Source organism: Macrobrachium rosenbergii, chromosome 11 (assembly GCF_040412425.1).
Source record: "Macrobrachium rosenbergii isolate ZJJX-2024 chromosome 11, ASM4041242v1, whole genome shotgun sequence".
Classification (NCBI taxonomy): Eukaryota; Metazoa; Arthropoda; class Malacostraca; order Decapoda; family Palaemonidae; genus Macrobrachium; species Macrobrachium rosenbergii.
Window position 1 is genome coordinate 24,450,835 of NC_089751.1, and position 20,362 is coordinate 24,471,196.

At 45.2% G+C, this 20,362-nt stretch overlaps 2 protein-coding genes across 2 annotated transcripts in view; one reads left to right on the plus strand and one right to left on the minus strand.

Moving 5' to 3' along the window:
- Positions 1 to 3,716: 3,716 nt before the first annotated feature.
- On the minus strand, positions 3,717 to 4,235 carry LOC136843493 (uncharacterized). The gene has a single exon (XM_067112029.1). It carries the CDS (start codon positions 4,233 to 4,235, stop codon positions 3,717 to 3,719), a length of 519 nt encoding a protein of 172 aa, XP_066968130.1.
- Positions 4,236 to 9,657: 5,422 nt separating this feature from the next.
- mRpS17 (mitochondrial ribosomal protein S17) overlaps positions 9,658 to 20,362 on the plus strand; it is a 45,897-nt gene continuing 35,192 nt past the window's right edge. Inside the window, exon 1 of the mRNA XM_067111361.1 lies at positions 9,658 to 9,952. Within this exon, the coding sequence (XP_066967462.1) occupies positions 9,836 to 9,952 (117 nt within the window). The 5' untranslated portion in view covers positions 9,658 to 9,835. The remainder of the gene's footprint in view (positions 9,953 to 20,362) is intronic.

Consider the following 20,362-nt stretch of genomic DNA (forward strand, 5'->3'; position numbering starts at 1 on the left):
GGTAGACTTTTATATTTCCTTTATTTAATATTTCATTTCAGACAAGCACCTCCATGATAATGTATGGAAATATTAGAATGTGTGTCAGGTGGCCTTGTGTTATTAGGTAGTGGAAGGCTTGTTTACTCAGGATATCTTCAACTTTGGCCCATTGGCTGAATGAGGGCAGTCTTATTAGGAGGCAAATAAATGATCCTAATGCAACCTTTGTCACCGACCAGTTGGGTTGCATTAGGATGCATGGGCATATTGTCCATGAGAAGCAAAGCCTTTACCCAATGTGTAGTAGTTCCAAGGTACTATGTCTGATGACACCCCATCTCCTTACAAAAGTGATTATGGAACCAGTTGATTATGATCTTGGAGGTGAACCAAACTTTTGCCAAATGATACCAAATCACTGAAGCCATCCATCAACCCACATAGGGCACATGGTTGCTTCACATGTCCAACTATCACTATTTTGCAACAATGGCTACAAGAAGCATTTTCACATAACAAAGCAGACACGAAGGTAAATTCTTTTCCTTCTTGTCAGCCAAGGTGTTAGTGGGTAAGAAGCGATAGAATAGACTGGTTTTGTTATCTTTGTAGATGTTCCCCAAGAGCCTTGTTTTCTCAGCAAGTCTTGCCAATTCTGGCGAAATTCCTGTTCCCACCTCGGAAGCATCCGAAACTTCACCTAGAGTCTTGTTGTTAGAAAGCCCATGTTGAATCTTGTTGAATCTTGAACCAAAATAGCCAACCTTCAGATCCCTTGACCCTGTAGGGGGTTGGTGCCATCAGTGCACCTCATGCTGTGCACTGGAGGCATTACTCAAGGTTCTTCGCAGAGTGCCTTCGCCCCTAGCTGCAACCCTTTTCGTTCCTTTTAGTGTACCTCCGTTCATAATCTCTTCCTTCCATCTTACTTTCCACCCTCTCCCAACAGTTGATTCATAGTGCAACTGTGAGATTTTCCTCCTGTCACACCTTTCAAACCTTTTCCATTTCAGCACTGAATGACCTCATAGGTCCCAGTGCTTGGGCTTTGGCCTAAATTCTATATTCAGTTCTATTTTCAATTCAGATCCCTTGAAGTTCACAACCCCATTCAGGCCTGCAAATTTCGTAGCTGCAACCTTCTAATCAGCCCGTGAACATGCATGCCAGCTGCCCTTTGTAAACAAAACCAGATCAATACGACTGTTCAGTGTCTTTCTGATGACCTTATGGACCTGACTCCTGGATGTCTTCTTCTCAAAGTCTGTTGCATACTTCTAAAGCCTTTCCTTGATATCCTGCAAGGTTGTTTGAGCAATGATATGTTCCAAAAACCAATCTGCCTCGATTTTTGTGACAATTTCAAGCTTCCATTGAGGGTCAACACCCTCCTCGCCTTCTTTGGATGAAGTGAGGTCATACAAATAATGCACAGCAATACACAAAAGAGCACCTGCAATGCTGCAGGCACTGCAACAAAAGCCATGTGTTGCAGGGAAAGCATCGCGTACAGTAAGCACTCGAAAATCATTCAGAAAAGCGACTGATCATGCACAACTAGATAAAGGGAAAATGCTCTTTGTTGCCAAATGTATTGATACCTTTCAGATGTAACCAGTGAGAGAAAGATATGTTCATGGCACATATGTCTATCAGCCATTAAAATGCAAGAAATTACAATGATGTAATGACTTGGGCATTTCCACCAATAGCGGGAAAGCTTACAAAAAACTTGAGTGTTTGCCTATCCATGCACCTTCACCTTCTACCGAATGCTATTTAGGTGATAAAGAAAGCAATGTGTGATGACGACATGTTAAATGACGTTGTGCTTTTAAGCCAAAAACCCCCGTAGGAGGTTAGAGCCATCAGTGCACCTCGTGTGGACTGTAGCCATTACTTTAGGTTCTTTGCACTGTCCCTCAGCCCCTAGCTGCAACTGCTTTCATTCCTTTTCCTGTACCTCTGTTCATATTTTCTTTCTTCCATCCTACTCTCCTAACAATTGCTTCATAGTGCAACTGTGAGATTTTCCTCCTATTACACCTTTCAAACCTTTCTACTCGCAATTTTCCTTTCATCACTGAATGACCTCATAGGTCCTAGTGCTTGGCCTTTGGTCTAGATTTTATATTCTATTCCATTAAACTGAAAAACCAGCAAAAGTCTCTCTCTCTCTCTCTCTCTCTCTCTCTCTCTCTCTCTCTCTCTCTCTCTGCTTGTTGTCAGGAAACTCTCTAGGTGTGCCATTGAGCAATCCCCCTCCCAAGGTCCTCTTGTTGTACATCAGTGAAAAGCAGCATCAGTGGGCGATACATTCCACACAAGACTAGATAGACATCTTATGGCAATTTAACATAGCTTTATTAACATTTTGGGGCTTTTCCCCATTATCACAGCTGTAAAGAGATAAATACATATAACATATAATAAGACCTAATCCTAGAAACACCACCATACATTTATAAAAAAATCAACAAGACACATAATGCTTAAAAAATTACCACCTCAAGCAAAGGGAAGAAAAAGAGTGACTTAAACAGAAAGAGAAATGTTCACTTTGCAAAAATTGTTATTGTTTACCATAAGGAGAATTATTGAGTTGTACTTTTATAACATATGTAATAAGCTTATTCTTTCCATGGTCATTTTTTGGTGGTTGGTCTCTTTACCTGTATAATCTTTTAATTGACTTTTCCTGGCTAACAAGCTGTTGGGCCTAATCATTTGTAAAACCTCTTAAATATTTACCCCAGTTTTGATAAGTGTACTAATTTTTCAACTGTGTTGGTTTCTAGGTACATATTTCCTTTATAATCCCCATCTGTCATTTATATGAGCTTTCTATCAGTCTGCTAAGTAAGGACAGCACAGTAAGTCAAAAGGCCTAGCACCACTCCATTGTTTCACTTTCCTTCTTGGTATTGCCTTTATTTATACATTCATCATGTTCCATATTTTTGTGATTCTTTTTATATATATAATATATACAGTATATATATATATATATATATATATATATATATATATATATATATATATATATATATATATATATATATATATATATATATATATATATATATATATATATATATATATATATCGGGTGTTTCGAAATTAGAGCCCCCCCCCTCCACAGAACAAATGGAAAGTTATGAAGTTTTCTGCTATAGCCTATCTCCAAGTACATTATTTTAAGTTTCCCATTAAACTATTTTCATTTTACATTTCTTGTATTTTCAGACTGAGTGACGGAGTTAGATACAGCCATGGCTAACGACTCTGAGGAAATCAGATGGATTGACCGAATCCAGGCTATAACCTTCAGAGAGGCCAGGGATGCTGGCACATCCTTCATTTCACGTTCCTGGATAGCTAGATACATTAAAAGAGATGAATCCTTTGTTAAAAGAAACTGGAACAAAAATCCATGTGACTGTCATCACAAAAAGAGTGAGAATCTTGGAAGGCCTGAAGTCCTTTCTCAGGAATCAAAAGACATCATAACTGAGGCAGTGGGTAGACCAAGAAAGTCTTTCCTTAAATTGGCACTTGAACTGGAAACAAATAGGGGAAAGAAGAGAAGTTATAGTGCTGTATATCGTGAGTTGAAAAAATCTGGTATCACACCATTTCATGTTATCAGCAAGCCCATCACTCCGCAACAGAGAGAAGACCGTGCATGGTTTTGCCGGGCGGATGACATCCTTAGTGCAGCCCTTGGGATGTCCTCAGCCTCGTTTTGGGATGCCGATCTCTTCATCCGAGGTCTTGTTTTGTGGAGGAATTCTGGGACGTTTGCCGGTTTCCTCCCAGGTTCTGCTGTCCATTAGGAAGGCTGGCTTTGGCCTGTCAATAGGTATCCAGTCTTCCCACCCATGGATGTTGATGCGGTAAGCCTTGGATGTTCTACTGACAACTCTGTATGGTCTGGTTAAGGGTGGGCGGTGGACATCGTTCCTCATGAAGACGCATGTACAGATTTTCAGGCCTTCTGGGCTGAAATTATAGGTCCTGTCTGTGAAAGTCTTCCAGCAGGGCGCAAACTTCTTTGCAATTTCTCTTGGTCTTGGAAGGGGTGTATCCGGGTCATCCGGCTCCATGGGGAAGAATTCTCCAGGTATGGCCAATCCTTCGCCACTGACTTTTTCTGCAGGAGATTCCTCGCCGTTTGCCCATGGTGCAGTGCAGAGACCCAGCAGGACCCGGGGCAGCTGTACCTTCCAATTCTCGTCAGTACAACGTGCCATCAGAGCTGCTTTCAATGAACGGTGGGTTCTTCCACCATACCGTTGGCCGCAGGGTTGTATGCTGTTGTACTGTGGAGTGTTGTCCCCATCAGGCGTGCCAGGAAACCCAGAGTTCCGACAAGAATGCCGGGCCCCTGTCTGTAGTTATATCGTCCAGCACACCGAAACAACTTATCCAACTTGATAGTAGGGCTTCCGCGCAGGCGCTTGATGATGCTTCTACCATTGGGGTTTCTTCTGGCCATCTTGTGGAACAGTCTATGACTGTCAGGAAGTACCTGGCGTCCCCTGATTGCTGCAGAGATCCCACGACGTCTACGTGGATGTGCCCAAAACGGCATCGTGGTTGCGGGAAGTCTCTGATGCCTGATTTCGTGTGCCTTGTGATCTTACTTGTCTGGCATGGTATGCAGTTCTTCGCCCATTCTTGCACGTCCTTCCTGATCATGTACCACACAAATTTCTCTGTCATCAGGCGGGTTGTTGTTCGTCCTGATGGATGGGACAGCCTGTGGATGATGTTGAACGCCTGCTTCTTCGTGACGCGGGTATCATGGGATGTGGGCAGCCTGTGCTGGTGTCGCAGAGAAGCGTCAATCCGGATTCACCTATTGGCACGTCTTCCCACTTCAGTGCGGTAAGCTGCCGTTTCTGGGTCTGCGGCCTGTTCCTTCGTCAGGTCTTTGTAGTCTAAGCCCAGGTGGACTGAATTTATTTTAGTCCTTGATAGGGTGTCGGTTACCGGGTTCATCTTGCCGGGGACGTAACTGATGGTGCATCCGAATTCGGAAATAGCAGCCAGGTGCCGTTGCTGTCTTGCTGACCATGTGTCTCCCACCTTTGTGAACGCATGTACCAATGGCTTGTGGTCTGTCAGGATGGTGAATGGGCTGCCGTCCAAGAGGTACTTGAAATTCCGCACGGCTTGGTAGATTGCCAGCAGTTCCCTGTCGAATGCACTGTAGTGGGTCTTCGGCAGCTTTAACTTGCGGCTAAAAAATGCAAGCGGGCAGGGGGAACCGTCTACTATCTGCTCCAGCACTGCTCCGCAAGCGACGTTGCTGGCGTCGGTGGTAAGTCTCAGGGGGGCGGTGGGGTCTTGATATGTTAAGGTGGTGGCTTTGGCAAGGGCTGCCTTCGTCTGTTCGAACGCCTTTTGCTGCGGGACTTCCCAAGTCAGTGCTTTTGGCTTCCCCTTCAGCACTCCGGTTAGGGGATACATGATGCGGGCAGTATCCAGCACGAATCATTGGTAGTAGTTGACCATGCCGAGGAACTCCTGCAGGGACTTGATCATTTTTGGTGTTGGAAAATCCTTCATTGCATCCACCTTGGAGGCCATGGGGCGGACACCTGTCGGAGAGACCTCATGTCCCAGGAAGTCTACCCTCTCCACTCCAAAGGTACATTTGTCGAATCTGACAACCAATCCGTTCTCCTGAAGGCGCTTCAGCACAGCCCGGGCGTGACCCAGGTGCTCCTCTGGGGACCTGGAGAAGATCAGGATATTGTCCATGTAGCAGACGCAGTTAGGTAGGTCCCCCAAGATGCTGTCCATCAGGCGTTGAAATGTGGCCCCGGCGTTCCTGAGGCCGAAGGTGGAGTAGGAGAAGGTATATGTCCCGAACAGCGTGATGATGGCTGTCTTCGGAACATCGTTGGGATGTACTGGCACCTGAAAATAGGGCTTGAGCAAATCCATTTTTGTGAATATCTTGGCCCTGTGCAGGGCTCCTGTTAGGTCCTGCATGTTTGGCAGGGGATAGTGGTCCAGTGTGGTCACTAGGTGTCGCCACTGGGCCTCCAGGAACCGTCTGGCTTCTTCACCATGTGGAGGGGGACGCCCATGGACTCAATGCCTTTTTGCAGATACCCATCCTTTCCAACTTGGCGAATGCTCATTTAGCATCCTGGAGTTTCTTGGGCGGCAGATGGCGGAACTTGGTATGTGTCGGCAGGCCTGTGGTGATGGATGCCGTGCTTGGCCTGGGTACCTGGCAGCTGATGCAGTTCTGGCTTGAAGACATCTGCGAATTCGTGCAGGAGGGTGCTGTATTTGTTCGATGAGATGGAGCATACGGCAGGCATTCCCGGTCCAGTGGAGAGCGGTCGGGAGCGGCAGGTTCTGGTATCCAGCAGGCATTTTCGGCCGACGTCTACCAGCAGTCCATGTTGTGCAAGGGAATCGGTGCCTATAGTAAGGGAAACTGACATCCGTGATGATGAAGGGCCATTCATTTTTATGGCCCAGGGTGGATATTCTGCGGGTCCAAGTTCCGTAACATCTGCGGCCACTAGTGCGGCTGCGGTGCCGGACGTGCGGTCGCGGTCCTCCCCCGGCGGCGGAAATACCGACGGCATAGCCCCCGTGTCTATCAGCATCCATCGTCCCGATATGGCGTCGTGGATGAAGAATCCTACTGGCTGGGATTCTCTAAGGTTTGCGGCCACTGCTGCTATGGGTGGCCGCCTTCCTAGTTTTTTGTGAAAGAACAGGGGAGTCTGCAATTCTTGGCGTCCTTTCTAAACCTCCGATGGAAGTAACACCAGGCTGGATTTGTCCTCGCCTTCTGCTGCTGTGGTGGCTCCTTCTTCCTGTATACTGCGTTCGTATCCCCCTCTTCAGCTTCTTCTGCTACCAGGCTGCAGATGTTGCGGTGTGCATGGAGGCCTTGGCGGCCTCGTGGAGTCTGTGTGCGAGGCTCACCAATTCGTCCAGCAAGAGTGCGTCTGCTCCATGATTTGTGCCCTCACCTCCTGCAGAAGGTGCTGCAGGAATATTTCCCCCGACAAGCTGATCTCCCTCCTCCGTCCATCTGAGTCAAGGCCCAGCAGCATCAGGAGACCTCGTAGTTCGTCCCAGGCGTCCCTGGGTGATGCGTCCCCGAGGGGCTGGTTCATCAGGTCAAGGGTGTGTTGGGCTCTCTCTGGGACAGGCATGGAGTACATGTCAGTGAGTTTCTTTCGTAGGTCTTCGTACTTGACTTTGCCCAGCTGTGAGTCCAACCATGGGGTGATCCTGTTGAAGACCTCCTCTGGCAGCGTTGTCATGGTGACGTCTGCTTTGGTTTCCTCATCCATGATTTTAGCTACGGAAATGGACATCTGCCCACAGGAAGCAGGATGCGGTATTTTGCCGCGAGAATGGTGGTAGTTTCATTGCCTGGGTTATCGCTGCCTTCGAAGGCAAGGGGGAAATGCAGAGGATCTGTGTCTCCTCGGAACGACTTTCTACCTCAGTGTCTGACATTTTGACTCATACCAAAATGCGAAATAAGCGCTGTATTTAGTCCGTTAATGGTGTTTGGGGCTCGTCAGAAGTCAAAACTATACTCCGTGTGGTTCCGTTAATGACTTCTGAATACGGTTGACGTGAATCGCAAATGGCAGGGCCAAACCATTTGAGAAAGCCAGAACGTACCTGAAGAAGGTACGCCATAATTAGTCTGTTAGTGGCATGGGTGTTCTCCGAGGAAGGAGCTTTCAGAGGTCTAGACTTTGTTGCCATGTGGTTCCGTTAAAGGCTCTCTGAAGGTAAAGTGGCCGTAGTGAGTCCATTAATGGTGTAGCCAAAACCACGGTGTTTACCATCGCTCCTCGGGTCACCAGTTGTGAGGTCAAAGAAGACAGGACTGGGTACTGATTACCAGTTGTGAGGTCAAAGAAGACAGGACTGGGTACTGATTGATTTATTACTAGGGCATAAGGTATACATAGCAGCGTGCAGATGGAAGCATGGTGCCCGACCCCAGGTCTCCGTGACCCGCACGCTGAGTGAGAGAAATTTTTGTTTGTTAACAGTCAATCAAATAACAATAACCAGAGACATAATGTACATACAGTGATAAAATATACATTGTATTGGCAAAAAGGCCAGGAAATTCTACATACAAATATATACATGAGATTCTTGCTGCGCTGATAGATGCAATACATGATCGTAATTAATGGGTAAAGAAGACGTCTTTACAATATGTATATATATAATGCATAGATATTTGACGATATGATAATTTTTATTTGGACAGACTCCAAAGTAGTGAGTTCCTCTTCGTCTTGTGTAGATGCAGTTTTCTTAAAACTATGATCAAAATGGGTCTTGCAATATACTGTAAAGCTTTCAACGATCACTTTAAATACCCAGACAACCTCTACACAGCTGTTTATTGCCGAGTTGATAGTTTAACATTTTGTTGTGTATCTCAACTTTCCCTCACCCTCTTTGTTTTGTGCTATTTACTAATCTGCTCAGTTGGGATAGTTCATGTTTGTGTCTGTATATACTTACATATTTTTCATTTTTACATATTTTTTTTGTAAATTCCAAGATATTTATTATGTCAGTTTCAGCCTGGATACTACAATTTGACATTGCGGAATGCCGTTGGCTTCACTAAACTGTGATTATGAGCTGATGCTTCTTCCTGGATGTCCCTTTGTTAGATTATTATATACCATATATATATATATATATATATATATATATATATATATATATATATATATATATATATATATATATATGCATATATAAAAGGACATTAACCAATGAAATAGAAGAAGAAATAACCGTACTATATATATTATGAAAAATACAAAGAATATTTAAACGGATGCTTAATATGACATTACAGAAACCCCAGAAATAATTGGCTTGGCTATACTGTCTACGGTATTTAATAATAGGGAACAATATAAAAGATGAGATATTGAAAAGTTATTGAATAATGAAGAAAAAGATTTTTTAAGACTCTTCCTACCATACTCTTGAGCATATAGAGAAGACAGAAACCGAGAAGAGTAATCAAGTCATGGCTAAGTTCTTTCTTTTTTTACAACCCAGCAAAGACAAAATCAAGGACAACTAGTGGGAGAACTTAGCTGTTGCAGGAGTACGAAGGTGGCTCACGCATATGTTCAAGTAAGTTGCAGTAAAATAGAAGATACCTTAGACCAGTAAGAAAATAACAAAACACCGCGGAATTTGCAAATTAAAGAGTATGTGGAGGAGTTAAACTTAAATTTAAGCAGTGTTTAATCGACTGATGAAAAAAATTACAGAATGGGACAAAAAAAAAGACCACCCAAAGGAGAAATAAATAGATAACATTAAAAATCTATAGGAAATTTAAGTAAAACACGAATCCTTGTATAGAAATATCGAAAATCTATGCAAGAGATAAATGGCAGGAAAAAATGAAAGGGCAAAGAAAATAAATGTTTGTTATGAAGAAGTAATAGAGAACCTAGAGGATTTCTTTAATGCTCAGCATATAGTAGTATATGGCGAGACAGATTCTTGTTGCAGTCAAAAAAACAAAAACAATCAGAAAAACAAAGAAGAACTAATAGCCAACACTTACTGTTCATATATCTGTTAAATGCGGAAAATGAAAATATGAAAGATTTATGAAAAACATATAGTAACGCAGAGAAATGCATTAACTAGCAGTACAGAAGGCAAGCTAAGCGGACGAAAGGAGCCGTTTTAAAGACAATATGTGGCGAAATAATACTACACTTGCACGGATCCAATCTTTGGTACTGTGTTAGTGTGTGGTGTAATTGCTGAAGGTTGTTTGTCTGAAAATCAAGAAGTCATGAGTGGTGTGGTGTCTAAAAATTTAATGCTAATTGGGCAATGTTTTGCCCACACTACAAAAAATGCAGCGAGGGTAAGAGTTAAGCGCATGAAGCTTGACGAGTACCTACACATGGTAAGTTTCAGTCTGCTGTACCCGGTAAGCTAGACTCGGCTAATTATATTCTTTAAGCTATCTTAGTGTGTTATCCATCACTGTGCAGGATAATGAGCCGATATAGGCTATGGGGGTAATAATATGATGGATAATGTTCGTTTCCGTTCCGAACATCCCTACGCGATTTTTTATATCTTTCGAATCTACATAATACATTGAAAAAAAGATTATACGTAATTCTTGCAAACGAATATTTATCACAATAAAAAATGGTAGATCCAAGTAGTAGCTCCGCGGCGGCGATTTCCTTCTAACTTTACTTTTTCTACAGTTTGTTGGTTGCTAATTATGGATTTACCCTCAATTTTTGTCGCACAAATGTAATTAATCCCTGAAGTCCATCCAACAAGGGGTTTCCATATGCGAGCTTCACAAGACAGAGCACGGGATATGGAACTTTTCATATCCCATTCGGCAAGTGCAATACCTTGTTAACGTATTGGTACCCCCTCCTGAGCCAGTACTAAACACAGTGAAGGGACATTCCATTTGGCCAACAACAAACAATTGCACCGCCAGCATCAGAAGCCCTGAAAGTGTAGAAAAAACCAGTTTCCAAGGTAAAATCAGGTGTGCAGCTAATACTTAGAATTACCTAAAAAATAAAATGTATGTAAATTATTGAGGACTTACTCTAAGTTTCAGTTTTGCGAAATGCACTTGGGGATATTTGTTCTCCCAGGGGCTAGTAGCCTACTGAGCATGGCAAAATACATTAGACCCCCCAAAGGCTAGGCTAGTACTAAACACGGCAAAACAGTGTAGATGAATCACTGTTTCGTCGTGTTCAGTACTAGTCCTCATGTGGAATTGGAGTTCGGACCTGAAACGAACTTTTACCTAATAGCTTATGATATTTTATTTCCTGACTAAATATGTATGCTGTGTTTGTTCCTACGGGATTACAGACTATCAACTTTTAATAAGGAATAGCCTATTCCGAGCTGGAATTGGCCATTGAACTTAGTAAGAAGGTAGTTAACAATCCTATCGGCTAGTCTCCCTAGCGTACTTGGTCAAAAGAAGGTCTCGGGAGGTAAAAGCGATGCCAAATGTGCTTTCCTCATTGTGCAAATAAGGCTATTGAAGACTCCCTTTCAGTTCTTTAAAAAAAAGGCTTTATTTATGAAACACATCTCATTACAACTGATGGTAGTTTTATGATAATGATATTGTTAGAAATAGAATATGAAAATATTAATTAAGATAATGTGACAGCGCTTTCCTCACGTTCTGCCACATCTGCATGTACCATAAGGCAATGGTGAGGGAGAAACAAGTATAGTTTGTTCCGACACGATATACAAACCGTCGGTTGGTCCTTTACATTAGGAATTACTTTCAGCATAGGCTGGAAACGGCCATTGAACTTTCGAACAAGGTGGTTAGGCAGTTAACTACCGTCTAGGAGGCAGGAGTACCGCCTGCCCGGATGTAAACATTCCAATTTGCTTTTGGCTGTCGTGCACTGCAGACGTGTGTTGCTCACTCTCTGCCCTGACTGCCTTTGAGCTTTTTTCCCAGTGGGATCTTTCTTGTTTTTTGGTTGATGATGAATGTGGATAAATCCCTTAAGCCCTCCTTCCCCCAGCGTGTGTGTCCTGGGGTGGGAGGCAAGAAATGTAACACTTTTAGATCTAGCGTTGATCTGGACCCACACCCCCTCTGCCCTACCTGCAGAGGATGTGTGTGTTCACGTACTTCTCCCTGTTCAGAGTGTTGTTCCTGGTTGGCCGAGCAGTGGGCGAAGTTTGAGGGGAGGAGACGATACCATAGGAAGGCCGCCAAGACGTCGTCCAAGGGTAACACTCCCCCAACGACTCCCGTGGCTGCTGATCTGTCAGGATCGTTTCTCCCTCCCAGGAAACTTCCACTTCTTGCTGCCTCCTCTTCGGGTGAGGACTCCCCTTCCCCTTCCTTATTTGTTTCATCGGGTGTGGAAGGCCTCAGGGGAGTGGACGTTCAGAACATCCTCTCTGGGGCCTCTCCTCACTCTGGGGGCAAATTTTTTCCCCCAGAGCGAGTAGAGACTTCCCTCTTTAACCTGACTTTGTCCTCAGGCTTGGGTGTGGGGGCGTCTGTTGGTAGCCAGGTACCTGATCCCGCCTCTGCCTGGCTGCACCTGGGTCTTCCTGGCGTTCCGTCACCAGAGGGCCTGGTATCCCATTTGTCAGGAGCTCTGGTGACGACCCGCGCAGCCATCGCATCCACCACCACGACTGTCACCATGTCATCATTTGGAAAGCTTCCTGTGACAGTGGCCTCGCACCTGGACACCCAGGTGTTGGCCGCTCCTGCCACGTTCCATTCCGTGCCGCTGCCTCCTGGTTTCCTGGCCCCTCACAGGTGGTGTCTTTGTTGGTACCATTTATGTCTATGCCTGCTCCTGTTGCCGACCCACGCCCATTCCTGACCACAATTCCAGCTCTGGGCTACCCTGACTCTCAGCCCGGCCTGGCTTCAAATGCGCCACCCGTGCCTCTGACCCAGGCTTCGTCTACTGGCTTTCCTGGCTCCCGCGCTACTGCACCTGCCACGGTAGCTGCTGGCCCGAGCACTGTCTCCGCTACTTGAGTTGCGCCTGCTTCCCTGGCCCCCCTGGCTTTGCCTGTGTCTTCTGCTGCTCCTTCGTGGATGGGGGACCTGACTGCCATCCTGATGAAGATGACGAAGAAGTCGAAGAAGAGATCGAGGAAGGTGTCGTCGTCAATGTCTGCTACCTCTTCTTCCTCTTCTTCTTCCAAGGCTCTCCAGCCAAAGAAGAAGAAGCCCCCCCCCCCAGAAGTCTCTTACCGAGACTTCTAAGGGACTGCCTCCTTCCACAGGGAAGGCAGTGGGATCTCTCATTGGCTCTTCCCAGTCCATGGATCTCTCATTGGCTCTTCCCAGTCCATGGATCTCTCATTGGCTCTTCCCAGTCCATGGACCAGGGAACCAATGCTTTGACCCGCGGGTCAGTCGTATTGGGAGCTGAGGGCATGCAGACCGTGGTTTGCACTCCCTCCGCTGCACCGAAGAAGCCTGCTCCTAAGACCAGCGGGACTGTGTCAGACACTCGTTCGCGAGCTGCTCCGAGTACTCGGGTCTCTAAGGAGACCCGAGCGCCCCGGTCTGGTACGGGAGAAATCTCTCTCCGTATGGACTCGGACATGGAACGGGAGAAAGAGTCCGGGCATGCAGGTGCCCCGGCTCATCCTGTTGGTACTTGTTCGAGTGCCAAGCCAGGTTTCAAGAGAACTTCGCATCGGACTGGCAGGGATTGCTGGTGTGCGCCAATAGAGCCTAAGAGATGGAGCACTAGAACTGGCGACCATCTTCACAACAGGAATCCTTTAAAAACGAGATTTGTGGTGCTCGTTCACAAAAGGAGTCACCCCATCGCAACATTCTTCGCTTCTTTTTGCCCCCTGGACAAAAATAGTCTGTTCCCGTTAGATACCCTGGAACGGGTTTCAGTAGAGCTACAGAAGAAATCAACTCAACACCTCCTCACTCAATCCACTAAAAGGACAAAGTTCCCCGCAAGAGCCACTGCTGCTGCCACAGCTACTAGAACGTCGCCTTTGCAGCAACAGCCCTTTCGAAGTTCTAGAGGTCGTTTCCAGTCCAGACCTAGAGCCAACCTCTGAACTTCCAGACCAACCAAGGAACCCGTTAACAGGCCAGCACCTCGTAAGTGAGTCGTCCGTCCTCTGTGTTCCAGTGGGAGCAAGACTTTCCCATTTCTGGATGGAATGGAAAAAGAAGAATGTAGAGCCGTGGGTGTTGAAGGCATTGAAGGAGGGCTATGCAATCCCTTTCAGGGAAAAACCTCCCTCAGTAACCTCTCCCATCAGCTAATAGCCTACTCAGTAGGCTCAGAGAGGTTTTCAGCCCTATCTCGGGAAGTGTCAGCCCTACTAGAAAAGAAAGCCATGGAAGTAGTCAAGGATGTAAGCACGGGGGGTTTTTACAACCACCTCTTCTTGGTTCCCAAGTCATCGGGAGGATGGAGACCTGTCCTGGACGTCAGTGCCCTGAACCTCTTCGTTCAAACAACGAAGTTCAAAATGGAGACAAGTCAGCCTGTATTGTCGGCCATCCATCAGGGAGACTGGATGGTTACGATTGACATGCAAGATGCTCACTTCCACGTTCCAGTTCACCCGGATTCCAGGAAGTATCTGAGAGTCGTGTTCCAGGAGAGAGTCTTCCAATTTCGGGCACTTTGCTTCGGACTCTCATCGGCCCGTCAAGTTTTTACCCAGGTACTCGCTCCCCTAGCAAAATAGCTACATCTCATGGGGGTAAACATCTCACTGTACCTGGACGACTGGCTCCTACACTCCCCCTCAAGATCTCCGTGCACGGAGGACCTGCAGGATACTCTTCATCTCACTCAAGATTTAGGCCTTTTAATAAACTTCAAGAAGCCGCAGGTCCTGACTCAGTCTATTCTATATTTGGGGATAGTGATAGACTCTCTTGAGTTTTTGGGCTTTTCCATCTCAACAAAGGATCCTAAATTGCCACAGAAAAGTCCAAGACTTCGTAACTTATCCCTCCTGCTCAACCAACGCATGGATGAGTCTTCTGGGAACCCTCTTTGTTTTGGGGGCAAGGGGTAGTATTATGTCCATTCATCCCACCTACAGTCAGTGTGGGATTTGTCTATGTAATTATTTGGTAAGCTACTTATATAAAAACGACATTTTTATATATGATACTTACCAAGTAATTACCTAGCTATAGTTTCTACTTTAAATGGCAGCTTAATAATTGAAAATTCGTGGTAGCTCTCTTTTGTTTTGGTGCAGGTAAGTGCCCCGCCCACTTTCGGGGAAGAATAGGTACAACATAGCCAAAGAGCTCAATTCGTTTCCACTGTTGATGACTGAACATCAGTCGTTCAGCAACTATGTTTTGTTAATTCAGGAGTAGTTTCACCAGATGGTTTGGTTGTCTGTCAAAGGATTTGGTGAAGTATTCTTTCATTTGGTAGCCTCCAAGCCATATTTTCATAGCTTAGCTTAGCCTTTTTTTCAGTTTTTTGGACTATTATGTCAGAATGAGTGTGACCAGTAACCGGTATTGCAGCAAAGGCTGTAATGCTAGGTTGACTTCATTTAAATATGATGAACATTCTGTTTGTTTTCACTGCCGTGGACAGGTATGTTCCCCCGACTTGACTTGCAAGGAATGTAAGGATTGGCCTGTAAGTAAATGGAAAGTGTTGACCAATCATTTGGATAAATTAGAGAAAGCTAGGCTTAGGAAAGTGGCTGCTAGAGCTGAGGCTAGAGCTTCTGTGTCCTCTACCCCTAAACCAGCTTTTTCTATGTCTTTGACTTCTCGTTCCCCGATTCCTACTTCTCTCGCTCTCCCTACAATTCCATTACCTGGCTCCCTCCCCTCTGAACCCACTGCCATCGCCAGTCTCGGATGGATAAAAAAAATTCAACATTTTAGTAAGTACTGTTGCTCAGATAGGATCATAGTGCAACTGTTGGTGCAAGTGCTAGTGCCTGTACCCGGGTTAGTGTTGTGGAGGGGGTGGTTACTCGTCCCACTGATGCTCCTACACGGAGGTCCCTGCCAAACTCCCCTGCACCTGGGAGGAGGCAAACCGTAAGTCCAAGGGAGGTCGGTGGGGTTTGCCCACGAGTAGCTTCTTCCTCAGTCGAGCCTGTTGCTGGTCCCAGATATCGACAGACAGCCACTGGAAAGGAGTCTTATGGATCTCCTAAATTTGGTCACTCAGATTCCCCTGCACCTGGGAGGAGGCAAACCATAAGTCCAAGGGAGGTCGGTAGGGTTTGCACGCAAGTAGTTGCTTCCTCACCCGAACCTGTTGCTATTTCCCAGGTTTCGGCAACCAAACACTCGAAAGGTGTCTAATTGGATCACACCTTATCTTCCAGTGGTTCAGATTTTGAACCCAAAGGACACGGTTGACGTTTTCAGGGATCTTCTAGGCCTTTGAAGAGGCATGTTGCGGACGTGTGTACAGTGGTACCTCGCAAGTGCCATAGGGATCAAGGGCCCTCTTGCAGCTATTGGAACAACAGAGAGCTCCCTTTGGACACCGAGCTCCCATTGGCTCGTAAGCTCCCATTGACACCGAGCTCCCATTGGCTCGCAAGTGCCCATAGGCTCACAAGTGCCAATTGGCTCCCAAGCACCAATTGGCTAACAAGCCCAATTGGCTACCGAGCGCCAATTGGCTCATAAGGTCGCTTTGGGATCTCCCTCTCCCATTGGATCCAAGCTCCCAGTGGCTCATAAGCCTGCTGCAGGTTCAGTTCGCGCTGTAGCCCCAGACATCCTGTTGGCTCCCAGCTCTCCAGCACTGGGATATGAGTCTGAGACTCCAGATTCAAACATCCCTATTGCTGCAGGTCAACCTGTTTCAGCGCCTTCTGTGTCACAGATCCCCAAAGCCGTATCCTCTTCACCTGTCTTTGGGCCAGTCTGCATGTACAAATATAGGAGAAACTACCAAGGAAGGAGCTTCCCCATTTGTATAGAATACATACCTCCTTTTGAAAACCAAGGAGGAGAACAAAACACAGCTTTGCCCAACTCCCTCTTCTCAGACAGCCAAGAGTCGATCCCCGACAACGCTTTCTTGGACAAAACAGAGAGGGCCATCTACGGGAGTCTAGTGGTACTCGAGGATTGACATAACAAGGACGCTGATCCCGGGGAAGAAAGGGCCACAGTGGAGAAATATGTCGGGGAGCAGAACAGAAAATAATTCAATAATGAGGCGTACGCTGATGAAGGCTGTTCTGGTTCAGGTTCCTCCTCTGCTGAAGATACAGCGGAAAGTGCCAAATCTTGCTGTGGTTCTGGTTTCAAAGATGAGGGTTCTTCAGCAGTTCCAGGATGTTGTCTAAACATTGGTGAATGGGAAGCAAAGAAGAGTCTTGGGGTGCTGATATACTTGCAGACTACGTGTGCGGACAAGGCAATTCGAGATGGGACACAGGAGTTAGCTGCTCTTTTTTCGTCATGTATACTGAATAAAACAGACTGGTGGTGTTCTTTCACCACTAAAGGAGTGACACTGTTCCCAGAGATCTGCTCTTCTTTTCGCTCATCTGTACAAACCAGCCTTTTTTCCTCGAATGACATTAGAGGGGGTAGCTACAGCATTGCAAAAGGCTACTCATGACTTGCTTGTGCAGTTGTCCAAGTGAACCATGGAGTCTAACCGAACACCTGCTGTTTCGCTTAATCCTTGGCCTCTCTCCTCTCTGGCCACGGCCCTTCCGAGGTAACAGAGGAAGAGCTTCCTTGCGCCCACTCACAAATCCCAGATCAGTTCACCCTATCAGCAAGAAGTCCTCTTCTAGACCAGTCTCTAACAAGTGAGACTTCGGTCCCCCGTCTACCTTTGGGCACCAGACTCCCACACTTCTGGAGACAGCAAGAGGCCAGATCGATAGAACCATGGGTACTACAGGTTCTCAAGGAAGGATATGCGATTCCCGTCAAAAAAGGAAGTCACAGGCTGCGGTCAATAGTCCAACCGGCAGACGCCTTACTGTGCACTAACCCAAAATGTAGAAATGACCATCACTGGAGAGATCTGAAAGAATTCTATTTGAATGTAATTTCCGCTGTGCTTGCCTCCGGCATGGATACCTTTAGATCTCGTCAAGGCAACTCTCGTAATACACCTGGATGGAATGACTTGGTTAAGGATCTATATACACATTCACGAGAAATGTTTTTACTGTTGAGGCAGAATGGTAGCCCGAGGGAAGGACACTTTGCACTGCTAATGAGGCAGGCGAGAGCACAGTTCAAACTTACCTTTAAGCACTGCAGACTGAATGAAAAGCAACTAAGAGCTGATGCATTGTCTAGAAAATTAGAATCTGGCGATTACCCGTCTTTGGAAAGACGTTCAATCCCTAAATCCCAAAACTAAAAAGCTATCACAGAGAGTAGGAGATGCTGTTGGTGATGAGGCTATCGCAAGAATGTGGGGCGATCATTTCAGCACTATCCTGAATTGCATAAGTGATCAAGACTCCTGAAGTGATGTAGATAACCTCCTTACTGATAACATTGTTTCATTTCGCTGCTCGTATAACACCAGGTAACATCAGCGACGCCATAAACAACCTACCTATTAATAAATTGCTCGGCTGCGATGGCCTGCCTGCTGAAGCTTTCAAATTCTGCCATCCGATAATTTATATTTTGCTAGCTGCTCTGTTCAATGCGTGTATAATTCACCAGTTTCTCCCAGGCTCCCTACTCTTAGTTCACTTAATACCATTAATAAAAAACAATCTAAAGGATGCAGCTGACCCTGGCAATTATCGCCCGATTGCAATTACTGCAATTGCGTCGAAGATACTCGAGTCCGTTCTTCTAGTGAGACTTCTCCCCTTTCTACACACTGCTGACAACCAGTTCGGCTTTGAACCAAACCACTCAACTGACACCTGCATCTTCATCCTGAAAGAATTGCTGAACTATTACATATCATCAGCCTCTCCTGTTTTCCTATGTTTTGTAGATGTGAGAAAAGCATTTGACAGAGCAGACTACCTGAAGCTGCACAAACGAGGCACACCTCTATATCTAATTGGCATTTTATGTTGTTGGTTCTCCACACCGCAATTCTGTGTCAAATGGGGTAACATATTGTCGTACACCTTCGGCCCCCTAAACAGGCTCCAGCAAGGGGGCATTCTCTCTCCATACCTGTTTGAACTGTGCTCTTGCCTGCCTCATTAGCAGTGCAAAGTGTCCTTCCCTCGGGCTACCATTTTGCCTCAACAGTAAAAACATCTCTCGTGAATGTGTACATAGATCCTTAACCAAGTCATTCCATCCAGGTATATTACGAGAGTTGCCTTGATGAGATCTAAAGGTATCTTGCCGGAGGCCAGCATAACGGAAATTACATTCGAATAGAATTCTTTCAGATCTCTCCTGTGATGGTCATTTCTACATTTTGGGTTAGTGCGCAGTAGGGTGACTGCTGGTTGAACTATTGACCGCAGTCTGGTTTGAATGTCAAACTGAACTCACTCCCAATAGGGTGCGCTATCAATGAAACAACAATAAACAACCTCTGTTACACTGATGATATGGTTCTGATTTCCCCATCAGTGCAAGGTCTCCAGCAATTCATTGACACCTTCCGCCAATAAGCAGAGGAATTTGATATCCTATACAACAAAACCAAGCCCAGTGTATGTCGCTGCTCCTGAGATCACTTAAGCATATTGCAGAACCACAAATTTTCCTCGGAAATCATTGTATGGAAGTTGTGCATGAATTTCCGTATTTGGGCCACATTATCACGGATGGCCTAAAAGATGCTGCAGACATAGAACAGAGGCGTCGTAAACTATGTGCAACTGGCAGTATAATTGCAAGGAGGTTTGCCTTCTGTCACTGAGACACGAAACTGCTGCTCTTCCACTCATACTGCTACAGTATATATGGGTGTTCCCTTTGGACAAACTATACCCAATGTTCACAATAACATTCTGAGACACCTCACAAACACTCCTCACTATCACTCCGCCGTGCAGATATTCATAGAAAACTGCCTGGGTAATTTGAAAATCATTGTGAGGCGAACAATGTCCAGTCTGATCACCCGACTGAGAAACGGCAGCAATTCGCTCATACAGAGCATCCCAAGCTGTGAGGCAAGAATATCTAAATTGTGGGAAAGGTGGGATAATGTGGGATCTATTCCTTAGATGACTTGTTCTCTATTTTTGCAATTATGAAGTGTCATCTCCAGAATCTGTCATTATTATTATTATTATTATTATTATTATTATTATTATTATTATTATTATAATATTTCTACGTTTCGTGTTATTACTGGTATTTTTCCTTTTTTATTGCTGCTGTGAATAATATCATTTGTAGAGTTTTGCAATTTTCAATTCTTGTATTTAGCCTTCTGGACCTGACTTATGTAACCACCTAAGGTCCCCAGCTGGAAATTTAATCGTCTGCATCTCTATTTTTAACTGTTATAATTTTTAATATTTTTTTTATACTATTATTCTCCATATAATTACTGTCACTACCATTATTATGAATTCTATTTTTTCTACTTCTTCAGCAACTGTTTGGCTGCTGCCAATTGTTTTTATGATGTTATCGTATGTATCTAGATTGTGTGTATTGTGTTTGTATATTCCATGTATATGGCCCTGAGCTGCAATGAAGAATATTATTATTATTATTATTATTATTATTATTATTATTATTATTATTATTATAAAAGCATCTCGCCTAAGGTAGTCTGAGAGTGGAAGGCTGGGTCTGATTGCAGTGACTAGCTTCTCTCCATTCTTTATTCTTCCTGCCTCTGCTGGGCAGTAACTTAGCCCAAGTACT